The sequence below is a fragment of the Melozone crissalis genome, unplaced genomic scaffold, assembly GCF_028551555.1.
Source record: "Melozone crissalis strain CALT ecotype California unplaced genomic scaffold, PUWL_Pcris_2 ptg000208l_1, whole genome shotgun sequence".
In the NCBI taxonomy this organism is placed as follows: Eukaryota; Metazoa; Chordata; class Aves; order Passeriformes; family Passerellidae; genus Melozone; species Melozone crissalis.
The window spans coordinates 397051-418766 of record NW_026535972.1 but is presented as its reverse complement, the minus strand read 5'-3'; the positions used below and the strand labels follow the sequence as shown (position 1 = coordinate 418766).

Genomic DNA, 21716 nt, shown 5'->3' with positions numbered 1-21716 from the left:
AGGAGCGGGGCTCCCCAGAACCTGCCCAAACCAGGGAGGGCATTCCCTGTGGGAGCAGTGCAGGGACACGGAGCTCGGAGGGGCTCCGGGGGGCCGGCACTGAGAGGCCGTCCCTCGGGATGAGGCCGTGGCGGTGACAAATGGCACCTGGGCAGGTGTCCCGTGGGCACGGCAGGGCCGCGTGCCGGCGCTGGAACGCCGGGAAGCGCCGCTGGCAGCGGCTGCCGCCGGAGCGGTGCCAGGAGCGGTGCCAGCGCCGTCAGTCACGCTCCGCTCAGCTGCTGGAGGGGGCGGCTGGATGCTGCCGGCGCTTCCACGATGCCGTGATTCTGTGGGGTAGCAGCACGCGGGGCCCCCCAGTCTCTGAAGGGGGGCGTCCGGGGTGGCTTTGGGATCAGCAGCATCGCCCCCCGTGCCCAGGAGGGATGGGATCCGGCTGTCCCCTGGCAATGGTGGGCGCTGACCCCCGGTGCTGTGGGCTGGGTTGGGGGGCAGAGTGTGCAGGATGCCCCCAATTCCCCGGCTCTGCGGGGTCCCCGGGAGCCCCCAAAGGCAGCCAACGCCGCGTCCTGCTTTTCGGGGAGGAGACTGGCGTTTCTCCGCCTGTTGGGTCGCTCCTGCTCTTCGCACGGGGCTCTGGAATTTGGCCTTTGGCAGCCGCAGCGCCCCCGCATTTCGGTGTCACTTTGGGGGCTTTTTGTTCTTTTTCCCCGCGCCCGGAATCGCAAGCGACAGGGAAAAGGAGGGCAGATGGCAGCGCGGGGCCCGCAGCTGGGCAGTGCGCGGCTCCGCGGGCTCGGCCCGTCCCGGTGCCGGTGCCGGTGCCGGTGGCACGGAGCGGGCGGGCAGGGATGGCGCCGCAGCCGCCTCCGTGCTCGGCACAGCGGGGCTCGTTCGCAGCGGCAGAGCTGACGCAGGAGCTGCTGGAAGGGGCTGCGAGGGGAGGGGGAGGAGGAGGAGGAGGAGGAGGAAGATCCCAACCTGCCTTTGCACCGCTGATGAGCCGCGGCAAACGGGCTCCGGCTGGTTTTGGCTGCGGCTGCCGGCGCTGGGGGCACAGGGCTGGGCTGGGGGAGCAGGGGGGCTCGGCCAGCCCGCGGCTCTGGGGCTGGTGAGGGGAAAAGAGAGGAAGGGAAATGTCCGAGGGGCTGAGGCTCTCTCCCGAAACGCCTGCGTCAGCTGCTCTGGGAGCAGCGGGATTTGGGACACGCTGCTGCGGAGCCGAGCCGTGCCTGCGCCGGGCTGGAGCCATCCTCGGCAGGGGGGGCTGCGGCAGCCCCCGGGCCGTGCCCGCCCCTCTGCTGCCCTGCCTCGCTCCTGAGCCCGGCCCGGCTCCTCTGATCCTCCCGGGCTTTATTCCCCTTGCTGGCAGCTCTGGTCGCGGCCAAACCATCCCCGAGCCCGGGGGATGTGCCAGAGCCGAGCCCGGGAGCTGCTCCTGGGCTGGGCCGAGTGCCAGACCCTGCCAGAACCCCTCCAAAGGGCATTTTTGGGATGGGGGGACACTCGAGCCTCTCCTGGTGCTGGGCTCTGGCTCCCCAAGTGCCACCGTGCGTGTTGGGGTGCAGGAGGTCACCCTCAGCTTTGGGGATGCTCCCCGTCCATCCCAAGAGTGGGTGCTGTCCCGGGACAGGGATGCTGTCCTAGGGGCACTGCAGTCAGCAGCTTTGGGAGTGGGGACACGTCCCCATGGTCCCCAGGCATGGGGCTCCTGGTCCTCCCCAGCTCCCAGGGACACCAGCCCTAAAGGTGGAATCCCTGACCCCCAATGTCACATCCAGCACCCCAATGTCACCTCCCAGCACCCCAGGGTCACATCCCAGCACCCTGAGGTCACATCCCATCACCCCAGGGTCACATCCCAGCACCCCAGGGTCACATCCCAGTGCTCCAAGGGTACATCCCAGCACCCCAGGGTCAAATCCCAGCACCCCAAAGTCCCCGGATCACAGCCCTGTGGCTGCTCTGTGTCTGTCCCTGGCTGTTCTTATGGATTGGGATCTGCATTTGGGATCAGCTGTGCCTTTAGGGCACATCCAGGGTTTGTGGGGGTGAGGTTGTGCTGCCAGAGCCCTGGAATGGTGAAATTCCCAATTCTCAGAGGAAGAGCTGCTTCCCTCTGCTGCTTCCTCCTCCTCCTCCTCCTCTTCGGGCTGGTCCAGGCTCTGGGTCTGTGCCATCCCTGCCCAGGGCACCCAGACTGGGAGGTTTTGTGTCCTCTGCTGGTCCCAGTTCTCCCTCCCTGTGTGCCCCCAGTACTGGGGACAAGCAAAGCCCGGGGTGGAAAACTGGAGGCTTTGTTTGGCCCAGCTCTCGCAGTGAGGAAAAACATCTTCCCTGATAAATGTGGACAGGGCAGGGCTGCGGGCTCCTGCCCTGGAGCGGTGCTGGGACGGGGGTGGCCGGGGTGGCCGGTGCCACAGGGACAGTGCGGAGCTGCCCTCGCTGCTGCCAGCCCGGGGGACGTGGGGAGCGCAGCCGGAGCGTGCTGGCTCTGCAAGAAACAGCTGCAGAGCTTTGAAAAAATAATCCCTCCAATCCCGTTATCAAAGGGCCTCTCGCAGGCAGGAGAAGCCACAATAAATATGGGATAAGGGAAGTGGCTGCAGCGGGCTGCCAGCGTGGGGGAGACAAAAGCCCCGGCCCCGGGGCGGTGCTGAGTCGCTGTTGTGTCACCGTTCTGTCGTTCTGTCACCGTTGTGTCGCAGTGTCACCCCCTGTGACCCTCCTGCCCTCCCTGCGGCTCCAGCAGAGGAGGGAGCGGCTGCCCAGGCAGGGTGGGCACCTGGGCGTGCCCCTCGTGCCACCCTGCATGTCCTGCCTGGGACTGGCATCCCACGGGAGCCCTGGCCCCAGGTGCCATGTCCTGCTGTGCCCCACGACCTGTGTCCCTTGTCCTGTGTCCCACATCCTGCTGTGCCCCGTGTACCGTGTCCCTTGTCCTGTGTCCCACGTCCTGCTGTGCCCCCGTGTCCCTTGTCCTGTGCCCCGCGTCCTGCTGTGTCCCTTGTCCTCCAGCATCCCGTATCCTGCTGCATTCCATGTCCTGCAGGGACCCTCTGTAACTGGGTCAGGGCCCTGCAGGGACTCTGGAGGTCCCTCTTTGCTCCTGCTGCCACCCAGCTCTGTCCTGCCTGGGAGACACGATGTCCCTGCTCCAGGTGCCGTGTCCTGCTGCATCCTGTGTCCTGCATCTGTGTCCAGCTGCATCTTATGCCCTACTACATCCCATGTCCTGCTGCATCCCATGTCCTACATCCCATATCCTGCTACATCCTGTATCCTGCTTCATCTTGTATCCTGCTGCATCCTGTGTCTTGCTATATCCATGTCCTGCATCCTGTGTCCTGCTGCATCCCATATCCTGCATCCTGTCTTCTGGTTTATCCTGTGTCCTGCTGCATCCATGTGCTGTTACATCCTGTGTCATGCTGAATCCCATGTCCTACACCCTGTATCCTGCTTCATCCTGTATCCTGCTTCATCCTGTGTCCTGCTACATCCATGTGCTGCTTCATCCCATGTTCTACATCCTATATTCTGCTGCATCCATGTTCTGCTGCATTCCATGTCCTACATCCCGTGTGCTGCTACATCTCTTGTGCTGCTGCATCCATGTTCTGCTTTATCCCATGTCCTACAACCCATGTCCTACATCCATGTCCTGCTGTATCCATGTCCTGCTGCATGCCATGTCCTACATGCATGTCCTGCTGCATCCATGTTCTGCTGCATTCCATGTCCTACATCCCGTGTGCTGCTACATCTCTTGTGCTGCTGCATCCATGTTCTGCTTTATCCCATGTCCTACAACCCATGTCCTACATGCATGTCCTGCTGCATCCGTGTGCTGCTGCATCCCATGTCCTACATGCATGTCCTGCTGCATCCGTGTGCTGCTGCCTGCCTCCCGTGTCCTGCACCCCGTCTCAGCCGGCTCACCCCTGTGCAGGCTCCCCTGAGCCGCTCCTGCCGGGGAGGGGCGCTGGGGGCCGGAGGGGCCCGGCCCGTCCCGCACGGATCGGATCGGATCGGATCGGGTCGGACCGGGCCGCCCCTCCGGGAGCCGCGGGAGCCGCTGGCCGGCTGCTGCCTCCTGCTGCCCGGGAACAAATGCGATGTGACCGCGGCTCCCGGGGCAGCATGTGCTGGCTGTATAATGGAGCGCGGGATGCGCCCCCGGAGCTGACCCGCAGCGCCCGGCCCTGGCTGCGGCGGCTCCGCTTCGCATCCCGCTTTTCCCGAGTCTTGGGCGGCAGCAAGGAGAGAGGCCGCTCCCTCCTCGCCCCTGCATGCCCTGGAGCGTGAGATTGGATTACTCCACTTGGCAGGCGCGCGGCTTTGGGCTGCTCCTGCCGAGGAAACGCGCAGGAGCTGCGAGCCGGGAGAGGCCGGGACGTTCCCGAGGGCTTTGCAGTGCCCCGTGGTGTCTGCTCGGATCAGAGTTCCTGAAATCCTGCTCTCCCTCCGGCCCAGCACGCTGGGAGGGGCGGGTGTGATTGCTGGGCGAAGAGGGCTGCAGCGGGCTCAGCTCCTGCCTCCCTCCGTGCGGAGTGATGTGTGGGGTTCCCGCTGGGAAAAGCAGCCGTGGGAGCCTTTTGGGCTGGGGGGACTGGGCTGTGCTGGGAGCAGGCAGGGGAAGGCTCCTGTCCTGCCACTGGGAACGTCCAACAGCTCCATTCAGCCCGGCTGGAGAACTGGGAATGCTAAACCCGTGTGTCCTGAGCCCCACTGGGATCCTCCTGCCCCTCTGCCTGCAGCCAGGCCGGGAGAGCTGGGGATGCCCAGCCTGGAGAGGAGAAGGATCCAGGGAGAGCTGAGAGCCCCTGGCAGGGCCTGCAGAGGGACTGGGGACAAGGCCTGCAGGGACAGCACCCAGGGAATGGCTCCCACTGCCAGAGGGCAGCCATGGGTGGCATCTTGGCAATGAGCAATTCCTGCCTGGGCTGGCATTGCCAGAGTAGCTGGGGCTGCCCCTGATCCCTGCAGTGCCCAAGGCCAGGTGGGCACTGGGGCTGGAGCAGCCTGGGGCAGGGGGAGGTGTCCCTGCCATGGCAGGGGTGGCACTGCAGGGGCTCTGGGCTCCCTTCCCACCCAAGCCATGCCAGGATTCCCTGACTTTATGATCCTGATTAGTTTGGTCCCACCATGGGCTGCCCTTGCTCTCTCCTTATCCTCTGTCCAGTGTTCAGGTGCTGCTCCTGCCCCTCTGGAATCGCCTCTGGAATGGAACCCAGGGGCTGAGCCCTGGCACAGCACACACACGGCTGGCAGTGCCCTGGTGTGCCACGTGTCACCGTGCCAGGAGCCGCTGGTGACAGCCAGGCTGGGGCTGGGGCTGGGGCTGGGGCTGCTCCTGTGCTGGGAATGGCAGCCAGGGTGGCAGGGCCGGTGTCACGGTGGCACCTGGCCCTCGCTGTGCCCACGCTCAGCTCTGTCTCTGTCCCCAGGTGATGCAGGTGCTCAACGCCGACGCCATCGTGGTGAAGCTCAACTCCGGGGACCACAAAACCATTCACCTGTCCAGCATCCGGCCCCCGCGGCTCGAGGGGGACAGCGCCCAGGTGACACCACGGGGACAGGGCCCGGGGAGGGGACAGCGCCGGGGGACAGGGAGGGGACAGCGCACAGGGAGGGGACAGCGCCTGGGGACACTGCGGGGATAGGGGACAGGGAGGAGACAGCGCACAGGGAGGGGACAGCGCCTGGGGACACTGCGGGGATAGGGGACAGGGAGGAGACAGCGCACAGGGAGGGGACAGCGCCTGGGGACACTGGGGACAGAGAGGGGATGGGAGCAGGATGGGAAGGGGCTGGGCAGGGGCAGGCTCGGCTCTGTGTGCAGCCCCCTCCCGTGAGGCTCCTGCTCCCCCTGGGATGCCCGTGCCCCCTTTCCCTTCCCGCTGGAGCCCATCCCGTGGGATGCAGGAGGCCTGGCAAGGGCTGGAGCGTGCACTGGTGGCTGCAGGGAGACGGCTCCGTCCCTCTTCTCCTGCCTCAGTTTCCCCCGTGTTCCGTGGGCGCTCCCAGCTGCTGGGATGTTCCTTAGGGATACCTGTGCCTGTGGCCTCACGCCCTCGTGTCCCCATCTGTGGGGCAGGCACCGGAGGCTGCACAGCCGCTCCTGAGGGGCTGAATGCTCTGTTTCCCTTCCCCTGGGCTGTGGGGCTGGCTGGGCTCTGTGACTCCCCATACCCCGAGGAGCAGCTGCCGTGTCCTGGGCTCCGAGGGACACCGGGGCTGGCTCGTGACCGGCGGCTCGGGATCGATGGGCTCCTGGCAGGCTCTGGAACGTTGGGAAGGGCTGCAAAAGTCACATTGTTCCCGCACAGCTTGGTCCCTGCTCTCTGTGTTTGAGCTCTCTCAGGCCGGCGCTGCTGGAGCCGGATCCGAGCGCGCGGCAGAGACATGAAAGCGCCGGGATGAGCTGGGGTCGGGCATGGGGAGTGTCCTTGACCCTGCTCAGAGCTGGGCTGGGGAACAGGACGTGGCCCCGGTGTGTGTGTAGCACACACTGAGTGCCCTTGGCCCTGCCCAGAGCTCTGGGGCTGTGCCAGGAGCTGGGATGAGGGATCAGTCCCTGTGTCACACACAGAGCATCCCTGACTGTGCCCAGAGCTGTGCAGGATGAGGAATCAGTCCCTGTGTCACACACAGAGCATCCCTGACTGTGCCCAGAGCTGTGCAGGATGAGGGATCAGTCCCCGTGTCACACACAGAGCATCCCTGACTGTGCCCAGAGCTGTGCAGGATGAGGGATCAGTCCCCGTGTCACACACAGAGCATCCCTGACTGTGCCCAGAGCTGTGCAGGATGAGGGATCAGTCCCTGTGTCACACACAGAGCATCCCTGACTGTGCCCAGAGCTGTGCAGGATGAGGGATCAGTCCCTGTGTCACACACAGAGCATCCCTGACTGTGCCCAGAGCTGTGCAGGATGAGGGATCAGTCCCTGTGTCACACACAGAGCATCCCTGACTGTGCCCAGAGCTGTGCAGGATGAGGGATCAGTCCCTGTGTCACACACAGAGCATCCCTGACTGTGCCCAGAGCTCAGGGCTGTGCAGGATGAGGGATCAGTCCCTGTGTCACACACAGAGCATCCCTGACTGTGCCCAGGGCTGTGCAGGATGAGGGATCAGTCCCTGTGTCACACACAGAGCATCCCTGACTGTGCCCAGGGCTGTGCAGGACGAGGGATCAGTCCCTGTGTCACACACAGAGTGTCCCTGACTGTGCCCAGAGCTGTGTAGGATGAGGGATCAGTCCCTGTGTCACACACAGAGTGTCCCTGACTGTGCCCAGAGCTGTGCAGGATGAGGGATCAGTCCCTGTGTCACTCACGGAGTGTCCCTGACTGTGCCCAGAGCTGTGCAGGATGAGGGATCAGTCCCTGTGTCACACACAGAGCATCCCTGACTGTGCCCAGGGCTGTGCAGGATGAGGGATCAGTCCCTGTGTCACACACAGAGCATCCCTGACTGTGCCCAGAGCTGTGCAGGATGAGGGATCAGTCCCTGTGTCACACACAGAGTGTCCCTGACTGTGCCCAGAGCTGTGCAGGACGAGGGATCAGTCCCTGTGTCACACACAGAGTGTCCCTGACTGTGCCCAGAGCTGAGAGCTGTGCAGGATGAGGGATCAGTCCCTGTGTCACACACAGAGCATCCCTGACTGTGCCCAGAGCTGTGCAGGATGAGGGATCAGTCCCTGTGTCACTCACGGAGTGTCCCTGACTGTGCCCAGAGCTGTGCAGGATGAGGGATCAGTCCCTGTGTCACACACAGAGTGTCCCTGACTGTGCCCAGAGCTGTGCAGGATGAGGGATCAGTCCCTGTGTCACACACAGAGCATCCCTGACTGTGCCCAGAGCTGTGCAGGATGAGGGATCAGTCCCTGTGTCACTCACGGAGTGTCCCTGACTGTGCCCAGAGCTGTGCAGGATGAGGGATCAGTCCCTGTGTCACACACAGAGTGTCCCTGACTGTGCCCAGAGCTGTGCAGGATGAGGGATCAGTCCCTGTGTCACACACAGAGTGTCCCTGACTGTGCCCAGAGCTGTGCAGGATGAGGGATCAGTCCCTGTGTCACACACAGAGTGTCCCTGACTGTGCCCAGAGCTGTGCAGGATGAGGGATCAGTCCCTGTGTCACACACAGAGCATCCCTGACTGTGCCCAGAGCTGTGCAGGATGAGGGATCAGTCCCTGTGTCACACACAGAGCATCCCTGACTGTGCCCAGGGCTGTGCAGGATGAGGGATCAGTCCCTGTGTCACTCACGGAGTGTCCCTGACTGTGCCCAGGGCTGTGCAGGATGAGGGATCAGTCCCTGTGTCACACACAGAGCATCCCTGACTGTGCCCAGAGCTGTGCAGGATGAGGGATCAGTCCCTGTGTCACACACAGAGTGTCCCTGACTGTGCCCAGAGCTGTGCAGGATGAGGGATCAGTCCCTGTGTCACACACAGAGTGTCCCTGACTGTGCCCAGAGCTGTGCAGGATGAGGGATCAGTCCCTGTGTCACACACAGAGTGTCCCTGACTGTGCCCAGAGCTGTGCAGGATGAGAGATCAGTCCCTGTGTCACTCACGGAGTGTCCCTGACTGTGCCCAGAGCTGTGCAGGACGAGGGATCAGTCCCTGTGTCACACACAGAGTGTCCCTGACTGTGCCCAGAGCTCAGAGCTGTGCAGGATGAGGGATCAGTCCCTGTGTCACTCACGGAGTGTCCCTGACTGTGCCCAGAGCTCAGGGCTGTGCAGGATGAGGGATCAGTCCCTGTGTCACACACAGAGTGTCCCTGACTGTGCCCAAAGCTGAGAGCTGTGCAGGACGAGGGATCAGTCCCTGTGTCACACACAGAGCGTCCCTGACTGTGCCCAGAGCTCAGGGCTGTGCCAGGGGTCAGGATGATGAATCAGTCCCTCTGTCCAGTCTCCCTCATCCCCTCACAGCTCCGGAGCTGCTGCAGGAGTTGGGATGAGGGTTTGATTCCTGTGTCACACAGAGGCTCCTTGACCCTGCTCACAGCTCTGGAGCTGTTCCAGAAACTGGAATGAGGGCTTGATCCCTCTTCACAGAGTCTCCATCCCACTCGGAGCTCCGGAGCTGCTCTGGGAGCCAGGATGTGGCTCCAGTCCCTGTGTCCCTTTCTGGGACAGCTCTGGGGGTGCAGAACTGGGCATTTCCTGCCGTGTCTCGGTGATGCCAGTCCAGCAGGGGCTCCTCAGGGCAGGGATTTGTCCCCGTGTTGCTGCTGTTCCCTCTGTTACTGCGTTCCCTCCGTGGCTGATGCGCTCAGAGCTGTGGGATCACGGAGCTCCCGAGACCCTCGGAGCGCCTGCCTTGTTCCTGGCACATCCCTCCTCTTCCTCCTCCTCCAGAGCCTCTGGAGATGCCGGGAAGGCTCCTGGGAAGGCTCCTGCCCGTGCACACGATGGGGCCGAGCCAGGATTGCTCCAGACCCACCTTTTCCAGGCTGTTTTCCATCCTGGAGCACCACGAGCCAGCCCGGCCGTGCTGGTGGGCGACGGCTCCCGAGGTGACCCCGCGTTGCTGTGGGAACGGGAATTTGGAAATTCCTGCCTCCCCGCACACCGCCTTGCTCTGGCCACGCGGGATTATGGATGCCTTCCCAGACTGCCTCTTCCTGGCCGGGAGCTGCGGGAGCCAGGGAGCAGAGCGGGAGCAGCGGGATCCCCTCAGGATCCCCTCAGGATCCCCTCAGGATCCCCTCGGAGCAGCCACAGTCTCCAAGGAGACTGCAGAGAGGCAGTGCCCGCCGTGCCGCCGGACGGATCCGCTGGGAATCCTCCGGGATGGGCCCCGGAACCGCGCGGCTCCTCCCGAATCCCTGCAGCTCGGGGTCTGTGCCCTGGCCTGGGGTGTCCCCGTGCGTCCCTGGCATCCTGAGGGCACATCCTGGCACCCCAGTGTCACATTCTGGTACCCCAGTGTCACATCCCAGCACCCCAGTGTCACATCCCAGCACCCCAATGTCACATCCCAGCGCCCCAATGTCACATCCTGGCACCCCACTGTCACCTCCCAGCACCCCAGTGTCACCTCCCAGCACCCCAGTGTCACATCCCAGCGCCCCGAGGTCCCCGGATTGCAGCCCTGTGGCTGCTCTGTGTCCGTAACTGGCTGTTCCTGTGGATTGGGATTTGCATTTGGCATCAGCTGTGCCTTTGGGGCACATCCAGGGTTTATGGGGGCAGGAAGTGTGGAATTTCCAATCCTCAGAGGAAGAGTTGCTTCCTTCTGCCTCCTCTGCTTCCTCCTCCTCCTCCTCGGGCTGGTCCAGGTTCTGTGTCTGTGTCAGCCCTGCCCAGGGCATCCAGACCGGGAGGTTTTATGTCCTGTACTGGTCCCAGTTCTCTCCCACTGGGGTCTCCCCAAGGTCCCTCTGGCCTGGGATGCTCCTGTTAAATCCAATTATTTCTCCCTGGGTTTCATCCTTCCGTGGCTCCGTCATGTTTCCGTCCCTGGCGCTGTCATTAATTACCTGGCAGTGCGATTAATGATGGATTTGCTCCTCCCTTCCACACCAGCAGTTAAAATTATGGAAAAAACATCCAAGAATTCTGCAAGGGACCAAACCCACCCTCACTGGGGCTCAGGGTGGGGACCCCCATCCCAGCTGCCATTGCAGAGGTGGATCTGGAGCTCAGGGAGTGTGGACACATCTGTTTATGGATCAAATATCAGCATGGACATCTCTCTGTGGGCACCTCCGTGGAATGTGTCAGGATTTACAGCAAATCCATGGGAGTATTTATAACATCTGAGCATTTATTGAAAATCCACCAGTGGAGGGGTTTGGGCTCAGCTACCAGAGACATGGACAGGAGGAGAGGGAACGGCCTCAGGCTGGGCCAGGGCAGCTCAGGGTGACATCAGCAGGAGTTTCCCCATGGAAAGGGGGTCAGGCCTTGGCAGGGGAAATTTGGAGTCCCCATCCCTGGAGGTGTCCAAGGAATTCCTGGATGTGGCACTCAGGGCTCTGGGCTGGGGACAAGGTGAGGATTGGGCACAGCTTGGACTCGGTGACCTTGGAGGGCTTTTCCCAGCCTCAGCGATGCTGGGATCCATATCAATTCTAGGAGCATACATACCTTTATATAATATAAAATATGAAATGTATAAAACACAGTTCAGGGCTGATTGCAGGCTCCCCTGGAAGGCTTTTCCCCCTGTGAGGGCTCTCCCAGCCTCTCCTCCGTGCCGGAGCAGGAGCCCCGGGATATTGCAGCTCCGTCGGGAACCCCATCCCGACCCGCCGAGCGCTAATTGCTGCTCCCTGGGCTCCGGCTGGAGGAGATGGGAAGTGACAGACGGAAAACGGAGCGTGATGGGATCCTGCAGCCTTTCATCTCCAGCCTTTCATCTCCCAGCGCTGGATGGATCCCGGCAGCAACGGCCGGGAGCATCCCCAGCGCTCGGCTCTGTCCGGGAACGTCACAGATCGGGGTGGAGGTGGATCTGCTGCTGCCCCAGGTGCTGTGGGGTGGGGGAACAGCTGGAAAACCTCACCTGGATGGGTGGAGTATTCATCAAGATAGCTGGAAACTCACTGGGATGGCTGGAAAGACTCATTGGAAGGGCTGGAAACCCTTACTGGAATGTCTGGAAACTCACTGGGATGGCTGGAAACTCACTGGAAGGGCTGGAAACTCACTGGAATGGCTGGAAAATCTCACTGGAAGGGCTGGAAACTCTTACTGGGATGGCTGGAAACTCACTGGAATGGCTGGAAAATCTCACTGGAAGGGCTGGAAACTCTTACTGGGATGGCTGGAAACTCACTGGAATGCCTGGAAAATCTCACTGGAAGGGCTGGAAACTTATTAGAATAGATGGAAACTTACTGGGATGGCTCAATTCACTGGGATAACTGGAACCTCTCTCTGACATGGCTAGAATCTCCCTGGGAAGGCTGGAACCCCTCCCTGGGATGCAGCCCCTGTGTGGGGCTGTGAACGTGGGATGCTCCAGCCCCTGGGATGCTCCAGGTGCCTGTGGATGCAGGGAAGCCCTTCCTGAGGTGCAGCTGAACCCTGTGGTGGGGTTTGGGATCCGTCCATTTTGGGGATGGATCCATCCTGTTCCCTGGAGCGCTTTGCTGGCCTTGGATCCATCCAGAGGCGGAGCTGAGCCGTGCCTGGCAGTTCCATGGGATGGAGGAAGATCCAATTCCCATGAAGAGCCAGGGGGGCTCAGACCTGCTGGATCCAGCTGTGGTGGTTCTGCCTCAGAGCTTCCCTGGGTGTCGGTGCCACCACGGTTCCCGGAGGATGTTTGGATATTTGGGATATTTCCATTCCCTTTTCCAGTCTCCAGCTCGTTCCCTTGGACAGCCACGCTCCAGGCCCCGTCAGCCGCTCCGGCGGAATTTTCTGGATTGCGGCAGTTGCGGCACAAATCTGCTCCAATCCCCAATTTATCTAAATTGATCTCTTAATTGGGAATTCTCCGGAGGAGGGGGAGCCGAGCGCACGGATCCTGATTCAGCGGGAGGAGCAGGGAGCAGGCGGGCTGCTGGGAGCCGGGGAGCTGGAGCTGGGGCAGTGCCCCCGGCTGGAGCAGGGACCTGGAGGCTGCTCCGGGGTTTGGGAGCTTTTGGGAGCTTTTGGGAGCCCTGGAAGTGGGACTGGGAGCAGAGATATCCCAGCTCCTTTCCCAGCTGCTCCAGGAGTCCCTGGTCCCGCCTGCGCAGCCGAGATCAGGCTGGCACTGCAGGTGTGGGGTTTCTCCAGGGATTGTCAGAATGGCACCGGGACGCTTCCAGACGTCTTTTCCAGGGATGCAGAGCTGAGGCTCTCTGGTTTTCCGTGTTTCCCCTGGATGGCAGCTCATTCCTGTCCCTCTGCCCCACACCAGCGCTGGGCAGGGACCCCAGGCCCCTCTGGCCAGGATTTGGGGTGGGGGATCCTGGTGCTCTGCCTGCTCTGGAGCAATGGGAGCCTCCCAGAGCTGCCCCCACCCCGGCAGGGAAAAGCTGGCAGCACAGGAAAGCTGGAAATGGCTTCAGAAAGAGGGAGAACAGATGGGTTTGGGATTGGATTTTTTTTTTCCCAGCTCTCGGAGGAGCTGCATGCAGGTTTCTTGGCTTTCTGCTGTGATTCCAAAGGCAGGGAGCTGCTGGATCGTCCAGGCCCTGCTCCCGTGGGACCCTGACCACCAGGGATCGGCATCCCAGCTGGGATGTGGGATGTGCCAGGGTGCTCCTGGTGGGATTCCCATGGCTGTGTCTGGCTCTCTGGACACTCTGTGTCCTGCAGATCCCAGTGGCTCCGGGGCTCTGGGGTTCCAGTTGCTTTAGGAGGTGCCAGGGTTTGACTCCTGGATTCAGGATTTTTGTGTGCTGGGAATTTTGTCGTGGCTGCTCCGTGTCCCTCGTTCCCTTGGGAGGGGCGGAGGATGTGGCTGCTCCTCCTGCCTCATTCCAGCAGATTTCAGGGAGTATTTTACCCACACCTGTCAAAGCCCTCTGCTCCTTTCCCCGCGCCTCGCTGGCTCCTGGGCTATTTCTGTGGGGTTGGGAGGGCTCTGTACCAGCGACCTGCCTGGAGCTCTGCCAGCCCTGCTGGAGGCAGGAAGGGCAGGGAGTGACCTTGGGGCCAAGGGCAGCCCGGCCCAGCCCCCGGAGCTCAGCTTTTGAGGCCGTTCCAGTTGGATTTATAGCCCTGCGGGAGGACTGGGAAAGGAGCTGGGAAAGATCCCATCCCACCCATTTTTAGCAATGCCAGCTGCCGCATCCCTGGAAAAGAGCTGCCGCTCCCGGCTCCGCGCCACCCTGGCTGCCCATGGAGAGCCCGGGGCCGGTGCCGCTCGGTGGGTGCCGCTCGACAGATGGTCTGCAGGTGTCCGCCGGGAGCTTTTCCAGGGAGCAGCCAGCTGGGTTTGGGGAAGAGGGCGGCTGCACGGCTTGGCAGCGCCTTGCCGGGAGCTGGGAACGTTGCTGGGCCCGCAGGGGCTGCGCTGGCACCCTCGGGAGCGCGGGCGATGCCATGGCCCTGCCAGGCGAGGGCTGGGAGGAGGGGCTGGCACAGGCAGCGATTGCCAGGCGGGAATGGCTGGGTGGGCTCTGCCAAACCCTCTGCAGGGAGGGAGGCGCCGGCACCAATCCCTGGGGCTGCAGTGCCTGGGGTGTGGGTGCCACAGGGACGGGCTGGGCACTGGGGCTGGAGCAGCCTGGCACAGTGGGAGCTGTCCCTGCCATGGCAGGGCTGGCACTGCAGGGTCCCTTAGACCCCTTCCCACCCACAGCATTCCGTGATCCTTCTGGTAACGAGCCTGGAGGAGCCAGGGATCCCCAGCTCAGCTGAACGCCCCCATGTGTCCCCACCTTGTTGTCCTTGTCCCTGTGGGTGCCATGGGGACAGTCCCGGGAGCTGTTCCCTGTCCCTGTGGGTGCCATGGGGACAGTCCTGGGAGCTGTTCCTGGGGATGAATCCCTGTCCCTGTGGGTGCCATGAGGACAGTCCCGGGAGCTGTTCCTGGGGATGAATCCCTATCCGTGTAGGTGCCGTGGGGACAGTCCCAGAGCCGTTCCCAGGGATGAATCCCTGTCCCTGTGGGTGCTGTAAGGACAGTCCCAGAGCCATTCCCTGTCCCTGTGGGTGCCACGGGGACAGTCCCAGAGCCGTTCCCTGTCCCTGTGGGTGCCACGGGGACAGTCCCAGAGCCGTTCCCTGTCCCTGTGGGTGCCACGGGGACAGTCCCAGAGCCATTCCCTGTCCCTGTGGGTGCTGTAAGGACAGTCCCAGAGCCGTTCCCTGTCCCTGTGGGTGCCATGGGGACAGTCCCAGAGCCATTCCCTGTCCCTGTGGGTGCCATGGGGACAGTCCCAGAGCCGTTCCCTGTCCCTGTGGGTGCCACGGGGACAGTCCCAGAGCCGTTCCCTGTCCCTGTGGGTGCCACGGGGACAGTCCCAGAGCCGTTCCCTGTCCCTGTGGGTGCCACGGGGACAGTCCCAGAGCCATTCCCTGTCCCTGTGGGTGCTGTAAGGACAGTCCCAGAGCCGTTCCCTGTCCCTGTGGGTGCCATGGGGACAGTCCCAGAGCCGTTCCCTGTCCCTGTGGGTGCTGTAAGGACAGTCCCAGAGCCGTTCCCTGTCCCTGTGGGTGCCATGGGGACAGTCCCAGAGCCATTCCCTGTCCCTGTGGGTGCTGTAAGGACAGTCCCAGAGCCGTTCCCTGTCCCTGTGGGTGCCATGGGGACAGTCCCAGAGCCATTCCCTGTCCCTGTGGGTGCCATGGGGACAGTCCCAGAGCCGTTCCCTGTCCCTGTGGGTGCCATGGGGACAGTCCCAGAGCCATTCCCTGTCCCTGTGGGTGCCACGGGGACAGTCCCAGAGCCATTCCCTGTCCCTGTGGGTGCCATGGGGACAGTCCCAGAGCCATTCCCGGGATGCAGGGTTGAATCCAGGGCCGCGGCCCCTCTGGGAATGCTGGGCGGGATGCACGCGGAGCAGGTCGCGGCTGCGATTTGTGGCGCAGGGTTTGTACTACACAAATTGCTCCGCACTCAACGAGCATGAAAGATTAACGAGGAACAAAGCCATGAACTCATCCGGGCCCGCTCCCGCTAAATTACAGCTACAGGGATCATGGCAGCTCATCCAGGCTTGTGTAACCGAACTGATTTGCCGGCGTGGCCGGTGCGGAGCCGCCGCGGCTCCGAGTGCTCCGCACGCGACTTTAATGGATTCTAAATATTGGCAGAGCCGGGGAGAGGAGGCGCGGGGGCACCGGAGTTCCCGGATCAATATTTAATGGGAGCTGCAGTCGCTTCCAGGGAGAAGACGAGTGCAGTCAGCATGTTCTGGGAACCTGGAATGTGCCCTCCGGGCAGCAAGTGCTGCGCCGGGAAAAACTGATTTGCTTGCATCTGCGGCTGCCGAGCCTCCTGCCGCTCCCAAAGTCATTCCTGCTGGAAAGGCAGCCCTTCGGTGTTTAACCCGCGCCTCTGGATTGCGGCACGGCGGCTCCCGGCAGCGCAGGGTGTTAAATTCCGGCTGGGGGGGTCCGGGGGAGGGCTGCGCTTTGCCTCGGGAGCGTTTTCCCTGCCGACGTCCAAATTTGCGGAGCCGGCTCCCGGGGGAGCTGCCAGCGCCAGGTACAAGGCCTGCTCCGGGCCGGATTCATTTGCGAGCTGGCACAGTTGGGTTCCTGTATGGATTACAGCTGCTGGCATCCCAGGAAATTGCTCATGGCTCGGAGAGCAGCAGCTCGGCAGCGCAGCGGGAGCGGGCCGGGGCCCGGAGCGCTGGAGCGGCAGCCGCGGCAGCAGGAGCCGGGCTGGTGCTGGAGCAGCCGGCCGGCCGGGGAGCTGGGCAGGCGCTTGCCAGCAATTACGGAGCAGCTTTTGCACGAGGCGGCAGCTCCGGGAGGCCCCGGGGCCGCGCCGCTCCGAGCAGGCCGCGCTCGGCCCATCTGCCGCCGCCGAGCCCGGATCTGCCGCGTGGCAGGAATAATCCCCGGAGAGCCAGCGCGATCCTTCCCCAGCCGCTCCCCGCTAAGTGCTGCAATTCCTCCGTTGTAATTCCTGCCTGGTGTTGTGACACCGATGCTCGGAGGGAGATGCAGGCACCTGCCAGCTCGCATTGCCGGGGATGCTGCTCCAGCCTGGCGCGCTCCGGGAGCCGCTCCAGAGGCTTGGTCCGTGCCCAGCCCCGGCTGTTTGCCGCTCGGCTGGATGAGCGTGAAAACGCTGCTGGGAGAGAGGAGCTTTGACCTTCTGATCTCCTCGGGAGCTGCTGGAATTCCTCAGCGCATGGGAAATTGCGCTGAATTGGAGCAGCGCCTCGGTCCTGGCACAGAGCTGAGCTCTGCAATTAACGCTCCGGCCCTTGTGCCTCGGGAATCGATCCCTGATTTTAGCGTGGGATGAGCCTCTGCACTGGCTCCCTTCCCATCTCCCAGCTCCGGGTGGGAAGCAGGCACAGCTCCGGCATTGCCCCGGATCCTGCCCGGTCGCCAGCCCGAGGGGACCCTGGGGACGCAGCTGGGCCACACGGTGCCGTCACCCAGTGGGGCGGGGAGGGGACAGCAGCAGCTCCATCCACACAGGACAGGACAGGGAAGCTCCGGCCCCAAGGCCTGGCCCAGGCTCACATCCCCCCCCCCAGTTCCCGGCTCAGGGTGGTCCCGGGGGGTCCCAGCGGGGCCAGGGCTCCGTGTGCATCCCAGGGCACCCATCCCTCTGTGCTCAGGAGCGGGAGCCTCCCCAGCACTGGGGGGTTGGAGCCGTGGGAGCAGTGGGAACACCCGCGCTGCTGCACCTCTGCCGGCACTGCTCCCAGAATCGGGAATCATGAATATTCCCCCTCCGTTAGCACCGGCTGCATTCAGTGCCAGACGTTTGGAGACGTGAGGGGTGGATGGGATGGAGGGGGGATGGATTGGGAACGTCCCTCACTGGGGGGCCCCTTCAGCCCCCACAGCCCCTTCCCCCCCAGCTCGAGTTCCTGGGCTCTGGTGGCGCCGGCCATCCTTGGTGACACTGGCAGCACCTCAGAACCTCCCAAAATTCCCAGTGCAAGGAGCAGAGCCGTGGGGACCCTTGGAAAGGGCTTTCCATGGCGGAGCTGCCCTGGACCTGCAGGGCTCGGTGGTGAGGAAGGGCTGGGCCCTGCTGGCACAGGGGTGGCGTGGCCTGGCACAGCCCCCAGTGTCACTGTGGGTGTGCTGGAGGTGACCTGGGCTGGGCCAGGGACTGGGGCTGGGCTGTGGGTCCTGTCTGTGCCAGGGGTAATGGATCCATCCTGTCTGTGCCAGGGATCGTGCCTGTGCCGTGGCTGACAGATCCATCCTGTCTGTGCCATGGATAATGGATCCATCCTGTCTGTGCCAGGGATCGTGCCTGTGCCGTGGCTGACAGATCCATCCTGTCTGTGCCCTGGGTAATGAATCCATCCTGTCTGTGCCATGGGTAATGGATCCATCCTGTCTGTGCCGTGGATAGTGAATCCATCCTGCCTGTGCTAGGGATCCTGCCTGTGCCAGGGATAATGGATCCATCCTGTCTGCTGCGACTGATGGATCCATCCTGTCTGTGTCAGGGATAGTGAATCCATCCTGCCTGTGCTGTGGCTGGTGGATCCGTCCTGCCTGTGCCAGGGATCCTGCCTGTGCCATGGGTAATGGATCCATCCTGCCTGTGCCAGGGATAATGGATCCATCCTGTCTGTGCCGTGGATAGTGAATCCATCCTGCCTGTGCCAGGGATCCTGCCTGTGCCAGGGATAATGGATCCATCCTGTCTGTGCTGCGACTGATGGATCCATCCTGTCTGTGTCAGGGATAGTGAATCCATCCTGCCTGTGCTGTGGCTGGTGGATCCGTCCTGCCTGTGCCAGGGATCCTGTCTGTGCCAGGGATCCTGCCCATGCTGTGGCTGACAGATCCATCCTGCTTGTGCCAGGGAACCTGCTGGTGCCGTGGCTGACAGATCCGTGCTGCCTTTTCCCCGGATGCGCCAGCACAGCGCAGCCCCCTGGGCTTGGCGAGGGGGTCTCAGAGTGTGCTGTGTGGGTGACAATGACACTGACAGTGACAGCTCGGGCTGTCCTCCGTCCCAGGCCCCGCAGAGGGGAGGCAGCTCCATCCTTCCGAGCTCTTCCCTCGCTCCCGGCCCCGCTGTCCTACTTTTCTCCAGCTGCTTTTCCTCCTTCCCTCTGTCACGTGCGGGTGGGCTTGGAGCGCGCGGCGCAGCTCCGGCTCTGGGCTGGGCTCTGGGCTGGGCTCTGGGCTGGGCTCTGGGCTGCTCCCGCGTTCCAGCACTCCCCAGCGCTGCCCTGACCCTGCTCGGGGTCCCGTGGGGAGGACGATCCCGGCAGTGAAAGGGCCGGGAGCGGGGACAGAAGGGGCCGGGAGTGAGTCCAGTCCCCTCCCACGCGACCCCAGATCCAGGGCAGGCAGGGCTGGAAGGGACAGCCCCGCTGCGCATCCCTCAGGGCTGCAGCTATCCTCTGAAACGCGGGATAACAACGGGGACAGTGTGGAGGCTCTTCCCGGAGCCTGAAATGGCCGTGCCTGGCAGCAGCTGCTGCCTCTGTCCCCGTCCCCGTCCCCGTTCCCGTCCCCTCGGTGACGGTTTTGGGAAGCAGAGGCATCTGCCGGTGTCACGGTGTCCCACAGCCAGACCCTGGGTCGGGATCATCCCTGTTCCAGCAACGCTGACCCCGTTTTCCCTCTCTGTGGGAGCGGAGCAGCCAAAACGCTGCTGGATTCCCAAATCCACGTGGCCCTCAGAGCCACATCCCCTTGGTGCCTGCAAAGGCACATCCCGAGGCTGCTCCAGCCGGATTCTGGGCCGAGGGCAGCCTGGAACCCACCGAGCATCTTCCCACTGTGGCAGGGGTGGGGATGCATCCCCCAATTCCAGGTACCTGGTTTGAGATGCTTGGAATGTGGCACCCCAATTCCTGGTGCCCAGGATGGGATGTCTGGGATGCAGTGCTCTGTCCCAGGTGCCAAATTTGGGGTGTCTGGAATACAGCACCCCTCAATTCCAGGTGCCCAGTTTGGGATGCTTGGAATGCAGCACCCCAATTCCAGGTGCCCAGTTTGGGATGTCTGGGATGCAGCACCCTAATTCCAGGTGCCCTGGTCTGCAATGCTCTGTCCCAGGTGCCAAATTTCAGGTGTCCAGGATGCACCCCTAAATTCCAGGTGCCCAGTTTGGGGTGTATGGGATGAAGTGCCCAGTTCCAAGTGTCCATCTTGGGGTGTCTGGGATGCACCCCTAAATTCCAGGTGCCTGGTTTGGGGTGTCTGGGATGCAGCGCCCCAATTCCAGGTACCCAGTCTGGGATGCAGTGCCCTGTTCCAGGTGCCCACTTTGGGGTGTCCAGGATGCCTCCCCCAGTTCCAAGGGCCCGGTTTGGGATGCCTGGAATGCCGTGCCCCAGTTGCAGGTGCTGCTGCTGAGGATCTGCATTCCAGCAGCCAAAGGGTATTGAGCATAAATCCAGCTCTGTGATTTCCACCTTTTTGTGGGCAGTTGGTTCCTGAGGGTGGATGAATTGCAGTGGCTGGGACAAGCCCCCTGCAGCAGCGGCAGCGCCGTGTCTCCTGTTTATCCAGGACACCCTGGGTGCCTGGAGCAGGGATGCTGCTGCTGGCGCAGCTCTCGCAGGGATCTCAGCTCTTCCGGAGCTCCGGGGAAGTCGGGCTGGTTTAACTCCAAATTCCAGCGCTGCGGTGGGGAAATGAGGGAGGGAAAGGCACGAGTGATCTGTGGAAGGAGAGGATGTTTTGGGATGGCTCAATTTCCTCACCAGCCCCGGAGAGGGGCGCGGAGCCAAGCGCTGCCGGGTGATGGATCCCCCGGGAGGGGCAGTGCCATGCTCGGATGTTCCCCAGTAATTCCCTGCAAAGGGAGGGCCCTGCCTGCCCTGCTGCCCCCACAGAGGGGTTTGGGGCCAGGCTGGGGCTGGCACGGAGCTGCCAGTGGGGTTAAAGCCCCTTTGGGGAGCTCCTGTCAGCGCCCCAGCCCAAATTAAGGGATTCTTCCCCAGTTCTTCTTCAGCCAGGAATGTTGGAATCATAAAATCCTGGAATGGTTGGGTGGGAAGGGAGCCCAGAGCCCCTGCAGTGCCACCCCTGCCATGGCAGGGACAGCTCCCACTGTGCCAGGCTGCTCCAGCCCCAGTGCCCAGCCTGGCCCTGGGCACTGCAGGGATCAGGGGCAGCCCCAGCTGCTCTGGCAATGCCAGCCCAGGCAGGAATTGCTCATTGCCAAGATGCCACCCATGGCTGCCCTCTGGCAGTGGGAGCCATTCCCTGGGTGCTGTCCCTGCAGGCCTTGTCCCCAGTCCCTCTGCAGCTCTGCTGGAGCCCCTGCAGGCCCTGCCAGGGGCTCTCAGCTCTCCCTGGAGCCTTCTCCTCTCCACCCTGGGACAGTGGGAGGTGTCCCTGCCCACATCAGGGGTGGCACTGAAGGGGCTGTGAGGTCCCTGCCCACCCGGCTCAATCCCTGATTCCCAGATTCCATAATTTATAACTTTATTATTTATAGTTGTGCGTTGTGCTGAAGCAGCCCCGGTTATTTCCGTGCCGTCGCTTCCATCGCTCCCCGCCGTTCCCATTTGTCCTGCGGCGCTCCTGCTCCAGCTCCCGGCGCAGCCCAGCCTCCCCGGCCCTTCATCCCTGCCCGGGATGATGAGGATGGGCACGCACAGCGTGTCCTGGAGCGGGCAGGGAGCAGAGCCTGGCACGGGAGCACCAATCCCACCGGAGCCGGGGCTGTCCCGCTCGGGGCTCTCGGGGTCACTGTCCTCACCCCAACTTTGTCCTGGCCATGGGGTCGTGTTCCCCCCATTTGGGGTTCTGTTCCCCCCGTTCGCGGTTCTGTACCCCCCATTTGGGGTTCTGTACCCCCCATTTGGGGTCCTGTCCCCTCTGTTTGCAGCCCTGTACCCCTCTTTGGGGTCTCCCAGCTGGAATGTCGATGCTGTGGGGTTGCTGGGGGAGGATTGGGGCGGCTCTGGTTGTGTTTGGCAGTGGGGATGGTCGGCACTGGAGTCACAGCCCCAGGACAGTCCCCAGAGAGGAAACAGCCCCAGGCCGGGCCAGGGGAGCCTCAGGGTGGATTTTGGGGAAATTCCTCCTGGAAAGGGCTGCCCAGCCCTGGCACAGGGGTGGAGTGCCCATCCCTGAAGGGATTTCAAGGCCGTGTGGATGTGGCACTTGGGGACAGGTCAGTGG

General features: G+C 62.9%; 1 protein-coding gene across 1 annotated transcript in view; it reads left to right on the top strand.

Moving 5' to 3' along the window:
- The window catches only part of SND1 (staphylococcal nuclease and tudor domain containing 1), a 77963-nt gene that overhangs the window by 15808 nt on the left and 40439 nt on the right, over positions 1 to 21716 (top strand). Inside the window, exon 10 of the mRNA XM_054294080.1 lies at positions 5451 to 5564. Coding sequence (XP_054150055.1) covers positions 5451 to 5564 — 114 coding nt within the window. The remainder of the gene's footprint in view (positions 1 to 5450; positions 5565 to 21716) is intronic.